Below are 8,265 nucleotides of genomic sequence, written 5' to 3'. Positions count from 1 at the left end.
TATCTGGACAGGTTTAAAGGTAGTGGGGCTGAAAGAGGAGTTTTATTCTTCTCTTCATATCTATATCTAAAGCTAGATCTAGATAGATCAAGCCTGCTCAACTTAGGCCCCCCAGCTGTTTTTGGACTACAACTCCCATAATTCTCAGCCACAGCAGCCAATAGCCAGAGATTATGGGAATTATAGGCCAACATCTGCAGAAGGGCCGAAGTTGAGCAGGCCTGAGATAGATAAATATAATGAACAGACTTATTAAAAACAAATGTTTGGAAAATTTGAAATTATTTACTAACACATTTACTTAAAATATTGCATTTCCTTCATCATCAATGTGAACAGATAATATGCAACAAAAACCCCTTATATTCTTGTAAATAATCTGCCGAAATAATCTGGAATAGCTACCGACATCTGGTTTCATATTCAGAATCACTACCGCAACACAGAAGCCCCACCTCAGCCCCACATACTTTAGGATGCTTGCCTGAACAGGGCAGAGGAAAATGTCCTGTCGTTTACCTATCCATGATTTCGAATCTGACAAGATTGTTTAAAAACAAAAAAAACAACAACCCACAAACCACACGCATGCACACAAACACACACTTTTCCTTACCCCTGCAGGCAATCGGATTAGAGCCAAAAGCATGAGATTGGATTAGTTTTATCGTTGTTTCAGCCTGCCTAGCTACAGATGTTATTAATGGTCATCACACTGCACTGTCCTTTGTGTTTATCTCACAGGCACCCTGCTGCCCAGACTTTGAAGTAAAGCTTCTACGTGAGGATTTCATTCTTTGACTGGCACACATATCAAGGCGCACACTCGGGAGGCTTATTCTTCCTCAAATGCTGGGGGGGGGGAGGGTTATACACGTCATTAGCATGAATGGAAGATCTGCATGCAGATCCTCTTGCGGGTAAAGCCAAAAGGTAAGATTCCCTCGCCCCCTGAGGAAATACATTGTCCTAGCAAATTTACAATTAGTAAGCAGCTAAACACTCCTTACCTTCATGGTAGAAAGTGAGAAAAAATAAAAGGACTCCCATGAACATGTTACTTAAGAACGTGACCACGCCACAGGTTATCCCTTCTGGAACAGGGTAGACTGTTTCCACAAAAAGTTCAAAGAATATAGGTACGCTGCTATTCAGGAAGACACCCAGCAAAATGCAGGACGCATACAGTGTGGCTGCAACCAAAACAAAAGCACAATGATGTTATACCATAACTCTACTAATGCACTGTAGCAGTTGTAGCAAATTGTTTCTTTGGAGGATTCCGCCTTTTGACTGATTAGCCCTCATTCTTAGTAATAATTATGTACGTTAATAAGTACATAACAACCGAGCCACTTTCTCCAACTCCTTTAAATTAGGCTGCAAAAGCAAAGGAAGGCAGAAGCAAATCCAGATGTAGATGTTTGTGAGGAAATACTGTGAGCTCAGTTCTGGAACGAAAAATAAATTTCTGGGCCAAGTGTGCGCTCAGAGTACCTTGGGCCTTCATTCTAAATGCATGCCTGTCCCACTGAGCCACCATTTTGCACCTGGCTCCAGCTGGTGGACCTCAAGTTCAAGTCAACATCAAAGGCGATTCTACAAGCCTGAGGTCCGCCTACCCCCAGGTCTACATGAACACATCCCCAGCTGGGGTCCATGTATGGAGAAGGGCTAGATGGTCTGCTGGCCCTTAACAGCTGAAAATGAGACGATTAAGAAATGTATTTTTAAATTCTCTTTTCACTGTAAAGAGCACTTCACCCAGCAGTTTCTATATGCCTACTTGGAGGGGTGGCGAACATCTATTAAGTTGTTAAGATGGCATATAAAAATACCCTTGTATGCACATTTTTACAGTGGCACCCACATACTCCAGCACAAATGTATTATTGCATACACACAAATGTGTGCACATACACACACACCCTACCTATGCACATTCCAATTCATTAAGTGGCAACTGAAAAATTCCTGTCCCTTTCACACATGCAAATAGAAACAGAGAGGCACCTTTACTCAGTTCTACCTTTCTACAAAGCAGCAGCTTCCTCCTCAACTTTGGAGCAGTTTGCTTGATCGATCATTCATCTGAATGATATTCATTCATTCAATCTATGAATGATAAATCATTCATTCAATGATCTCAGGTCTGTTGGGCTCAGCAGCAACAACCGGGCCACTTAGCACACTGGCCCTCCTAATGAGTGACATGGCCCATTAACTAGAGATGCCAGAACAACTCATTCATCTAGGCTTTGGATACAGACTTTGAGAGTTCATAATGCTGACCTCAAAGAAGTTGTGCACCAAATATGTGTCGAATACCCCTAATTCTTCTTCAGCTTGGATTAAAATGCAAGAGAACAATGCTTCAAAAAACAATGTTTTTTCTCCCCTCCATCCATGCCTCAAATTATCTCAATCCCACCATTTTAACACAAAAATGGTTACGAAGTATTTTAGAGCATGTTTCATTGACAAGTCTCAGAATCTTGTGAGGACTTCATGCTTTCACGTTGCCCCTGCTAACTGGGCAAAGAGGCACCTTTTACTGTGGTGATTCTCTTTATTTAGCAGGGGGAGAGTAACTGGCGCTATCCACCCCCAGCACAGTACTTCCAGTAACAGCTGCTGGTGTCTATCTTCTGTTTCTTTTTAGAATGTGAGCCCTTTGAGGACAGGGAACCATCTTATTTGTTTATTGCTCTGTGTAAACCGCCCTGAGCCATTTTTGGAAGGGTGGTCTAGAAATCAAATAAATAAATAAATAAATAAATAAATTTTAAAAAAAATAATTCACTGCTAAAAACAACTGCTAAACACTGTCCGTATATTCAGTAGTGATATAGCAATGGAGTTTGGACTAGACAGGTGTGCTGCATTAATAATGAACAGAGGAAAAATAACAAAAACAGAAGGAATAGAACTGCCCAATGAAAGCAACATCTAGAACCTGGAAGAGAAAGAACATTACAAATACCTAGGCATTCTCCAGGCTGATATCATTGCACACACTGAAGTTAAAAGAAAAATTGAAAGTGAATACATCAGGAGAGTTAGAAAAATCCTCAAGTCCAAACTCAATGGCGGGAACACCATACAAGCCATAAATACCTGGGCTATACCTGTTATCAGATACACTGCAGGAATAATAGACTGGACCTAGGCAGAGCTAGAGACGCTGGATCGTAAGACCAGGAAAATCACGACCATCAATCATGCTCTGCACCCCCACAGTGTTGTAGATAGGCTCTACCTCCCTCGCAGCTCAGGGGGAAGAGGAATGCTGCAAGTCCATCAAACAGTAGAGGAGGAGAAAAGAGGCCTTGAGGAATATATCAAGGACAGTGAAGAAGATGCACTTAAAATGGTCAATAACGCGAAACTATTCAACACCAATGAAAGAAAGCAGGCCTACAAGAAAGAACAAGTCAAGAACTGAGCAGAAAAATGGAAAAATAAGCCCCTGCATGGTCAATATTTGCACAATATAAGTGGAAAATCAGACATCACCAAGACCTGGCAATGGCTTAAGAATGGTTACCTGAAGAAAGAAACAGAGGGTTTAATACTGGCTACGCAAGAACAGGCACTAAGAACAAATGCAATAAGAGCAAAAGTCAAAAAATCAACCACAAACAGCAAGTGCCGCCTTTGTAAAGAAGCAGATGAAACAGTGGACCACCTAATCAGCTGTTGCAAAAAGATCGCACAGACTGACTACAGACAAAGGCATGACAAGGTAGCAGGGATGATACACTGGAACATCTGCAAAAAATACAAGCTACCTGTAGCCAAACATTGGTGGGACCATAAAATTGAAAAAGTTGAAGAAAACAAAGATTTGAAAATATTATGGGACTTCCGACTACAAACAGACAAACATCTGCCACACAATACACCAGATAGAACTGTAGTCGAGAAGAAAGAAAAACAAGTGAAAATAATTGACATTGCAATGTCAGGGGATAGCAGAATAGAAGAAAAAGAAATAGAAAAAACAACAAGAAGATATAAAGATCTACAAATTGAAATTGAATGGCTGTGGCAGAAAAAGACCAAAATAATCCCAGTGGTAATTGGCGCCCTGGGTGCAGTTCCAAAAGACCTTGAAGAGCACCTCAACACCATAGGGGCCACAGAAATCACCATCAGCCAATTAAAAAAAGCAGCTTTACTGGGAACAGCCTATATTCTGCGACGATATCTATAACAACAGCAACAACATTGACAATAAAATTCAGCCATCATAGGTCCTTGGGAAGGACTCGATGTCTGGATAAAATAAACCAGTCAATAACACATGTCTGACTGTGTGAACAAGAAATACCAATCTTAAAATAACTGTACTAGCTGCCGATATGTTTCTGAGCGAAATACAAAGTGCTGATTATTATCTATAAAGCCCTGAAAGGCCTGGGTCCAGGGTATTTAAGAGAGTGCTTCTTTTGTTATGAACTCTCCCACCTATTAAGATCATCTGGGTAGGTCTGGTTATGACTACCACCAGCTCGTTGGGTGGCTACCCAAGACTGGGCCTTTTCTGTGGCTTCCCTGGGGCTTTGGAACACACTCCCTGTTAAAATCAGTGTTTCCCCATCTCCGGCTGTTTTAAAAAGGACTTTTAAGGTGCACCTTTTAATTGATTTTTTAAAATCATAATTGTTTTAATCATTATATCTTGTTTTTATATTGTATAGTCATCCCTGTACAATTCTTGTACAACTGTGGTTTCCCAACCACAGTTTTCAGTATCTGCAACTGGGAAATTGTGGCAGGTCTCACCAACCACAACCTGAGTATCTGCGGTTTGGAGAGTGGTTTTGGTTGGGTTTTTTTTTGCAATTTTGGAGCCCCCTCACTCCTCTGACTGGCTCCTGGTGATCTGGGGGGATTCCCCTCCCTATTTTTCACTGTATTTCATGGTCCTTTTGCGACCGCAATTCCCCTAACCCCCTGTCTGCCATTGATTTCAATGGCTCTCCAACCATGACTTCGCCAACCGCAGGGTTTTCTTGGAATGGAACCCTCGCAGTTTAGGGATGACTGCATTTTAACTTATGTACACTGCCTAGGGATGCACATGTCATGCGGTACAGAAATATAATCAATCAATAAATTTATTTCATCTTAAAAGCGTCTGCTTTAAACCTGGCCAACAACAAAAAAAGCTCCACTGTATTTTCAGTGATCTAGTAGGCTAAAAACCTTCATTTTACTTCCTTAGTTGCAGCAAATTTAAAAATAAACCACACGGGTTTTTTTTTAAAAAAGGCAAGCACTCATCTATTTTTATTTAACTCTAACATAAATAGGTCATTGTTCTACAAGCAGTCAATGAGTGTGCTAAATTAGGAATACAGTATACGCTAGCCCCCCCCCCTTTTTTTGGCTCTAACTAAAAAAAGGTCAGAATTAATTCCAGCTTCCACACTACAGGAACTAAACTCCAAACAATTTACCAGGCTCAAAGGCCATGATATCCAATATAGGCTATTTCTGTAAGATGCTGGATTGATCCTGGCTTGACTACAAACATGGGCTGCCCAGAGGTTTTTAGGTCGGGATCCAAAATGAAACAAAATAAACTATATCTGAAGCATTAACATTTAGCAATTTCTCAAGAGTGTATGTCACATCCTTCAAGAAGATCTCCCACTTCCAAAAAAGCCCCAGAGTATATGGGCCTCTGTCTTTTTCCTATCCTCACAGACTAGGCCGGGGGAAAAGATCACTAGTGAGGATAGGGATGTGCATGAAACCGGTTCCATGCACTCCCAGGAGGGTTGCTTTAAGGCATAGGGAGGGTGTCCTTACCTCTCCCACCGTGTTTCCCCCACTGGCACTGCTGTCAAAATCATTGGTGCAGGGCGGCTGTATACCATGGCGGGGGAGGTAAGGACCACCTCTGAACTGGCTCTGAACTCCCCACCTCTGAACTGGCTCAAACGCTGGACTTTCAAACTAGTTCGGAGGTCTGTGAACTGGCTTGTGCACATCCCTAGTTAAGGAACACCCCGTCACTGCAAATGCAACTTAATGCTGCTTGGGGAATTTAGTGCAGCTACATGTTCAGGGTTCTCACTAGAAACATTCATTTGACTGGATTTAACTTGCATCCTTTAGGAGGCTTAAACCATGAAGTCCTCACCTCCTGAAACCTGCCTGTATAGTGTTGGGAGGGGAATTTAATGTCATCCCCCCAACCCTAACCTTTTGCCTCCAGGATACTATGCTAAGGACTCAAGTAAGGCTAATTTCCCCTCTCTCTACCTCTCCCCAACTCCCCTTCTCCCCCTCCCCCGACACCCTCAACATTCAAGAAGGTCTTGGAAGTTCACAGGCACTTGCTTGGATGTTGTGAGAGTGTGGCCAAATTCAGACGTAGCACAAAACCAGAAATTGGCGAACCCAGAGTTTCAATTCTAAACAGTAAATTGCACCACAGACATTTGCCTGCCAACTTCCAGTTCCAGGACAGAGGAGCCCCTCCCTGTTGCTCGACTGCTGATCCCGATCCAAGCAAGTTCCACGGCTAGACTGTAGGCAAAGTGTCAGCACATCAGTGGAGCATCTGCGACTGGCCACAATCTCAAAGGTGACATGCAGAGCGCAATCATGCATTTTCAGAGCGCTCCAACTGAATGAAAAATCCCTAAAAATGCCATGCCAGCGCTTCTCCCGACAACGATGACTTTACCACCCCTCAAGAAGCCCTGCATAGGCACAGTTTTTTGGGGGGGATAGGGGGCGCTATTTTCCTGTTAGGGAAGGGGAGGGAAGGAAATGGGAAGACTTCCTGGGAGGGGATATGAAGGAGGGCAAAGGAGCCGCGGGGGGGAGGGGTGTTAGTCTGTCTCGCTGTGACCTAGATGTTGTTGCAAGGGATTATCCCATCAAAGCATGCCATGCAGACCAAACCAAACTCCCGCTCCGCTGGAAGCTTGCTGCCAGTGGGCTCGTCCTCTCATGAGAGGGCCAGTCAACCAGGGAGGACCATGTGGCTGAAACCCCTAAGACTCCCTTCAGACTGCACGCTCATGAGTTGAGCTAACCCAACAAAGGGGTCTCAAAAGGGGGGGGGGAATTGGACTGAATTTCTTCAAACTCCCCCTTCCCTGTGAAGCCTTGCAAGCACCCAAAGGAGATTTTGACGCTCCATGTATCAGAGCCTGGCCTGAGACGGGGTGGGTGCGGTGGGTGGCGGGAGACATCGGGTGCATGGACAGATCTTTAAACTCATTCACGCCCAGTGTGATGCCATATGCAGATCTGCTGGTGCAGGAAATCATGGGAGAGGGGAACCCTGATTTCCAGTGACGCCAGGAGAGTGGGTTTGCCATTTCAGGGTGTAAATGTCCACATGGCGGGTGGGATGGGCTGGCAGGGGCATGCTTTGACAGCTACTTGGCAGCAGTCGCCAGGACAGGGAGAGCAGTTGCTGGGGTACCCATCCTTGCGGCTTTCCTCCATACAGCAACCTGGCTCAATACAGAGTCCCAAAGGCCTGTCACTCTTGTGAGAGCGGTCTGCGGGATGTTTTGTTGTCACACATTATTAAAGACCTCGCTCGGCAATTCTCTTGAGCAAGTGTGGTCTGCCTCGAATCAGCATCCATTGTCATCACATATGTCAAATTGCTCCTGCGACTGGAGCACTGCTGACCAGCCCTTCTCATGGGGTAGCTTAGGGACCGCAAACCCCAAAGGGGAAGGGACGGGACCGCCCTCCCCCAACCTTTCGGTGAAGAAAAAAAATAGAACTTGGCTGCTCAAGAATCCCTATTTGGGGCTGCCTTGTAATCCTGACCACAGGCACACACACCCAGCCATTGTTCCCCTCCCGATGCTGTGATCGGATGCCCTGCTTATGTTGCCACCTGGAGTGTTTGAGCTTATGAACATACACCATTGCTGCTTCCTTCTCAGGGAGCAAAGCACTTAGTGCCCGTCCTATCACCCTGTTCCTCTCGTTTGCCGGGTGGGGGGGAACAAGGGACAGAGTGGGAAGAGGGAATTCTCCTGTGTGATTGTGCCATTTGAAAGGCTGAGAAGTCTGGTGTGGGATGTGGTGGCGTCCCTGTTACCAGGCAACTCCATAACTGGAGAGGTGGCAGGAGGGCAAGCCTGGTGCTTGGAGAGACCGCCAACAAGAATCACCGCAGCCATGGAGCCACTGCGATCCTGGGCGCATCTGCACCACTGCCTCAACTCCTGCCTGTAGGCTTCCAGCGGCATCTGGTGGGCCACTGTGCGAAACAGG

The 8,265-nt window shown here is 44.8% G+C and overlaps 1 protein-coding gene across 1 annotated transcript in view; it reads right to left on the bottom strand.

The window, feature by feature from the left end:
• Positions 1–8,265, bottom strand: part of SLC49A4 (solute carrier family 49 member 4) — a 102,673-nt gene that overhangs the window by 11,047 nt on the left and 83,361 nt on the right. Inside the window, exon 8 of the mRNA XM_053260232.1 lies at positions 1,011–1,193. Coding sequence (XP_053116207.1) covers positions 1,011–1,193 — 183 coding nt within the window. The remainder of the gene's footprint in view (positions 1–1,010; positions 1,194–8,265) is intronic.

Source organism: Hemicordylus capensis, chromosome 1, assembly GCF_027244095.1.
Source record: "Hemicordylus capensis ecotype Gifberg chromosome 1, rHemCap1.1.pri, whole genome shotgun sequence".
Lineage (NCBI taxonomy): Eukaryota > Metazoa > Chordata > Lepidosauria > Squamata > Cordylidae > Hemicordylus > Hemicordylus capensis.
This window is presented reverse-complemented; position numbering and strand designations above follow the sequence as displayed.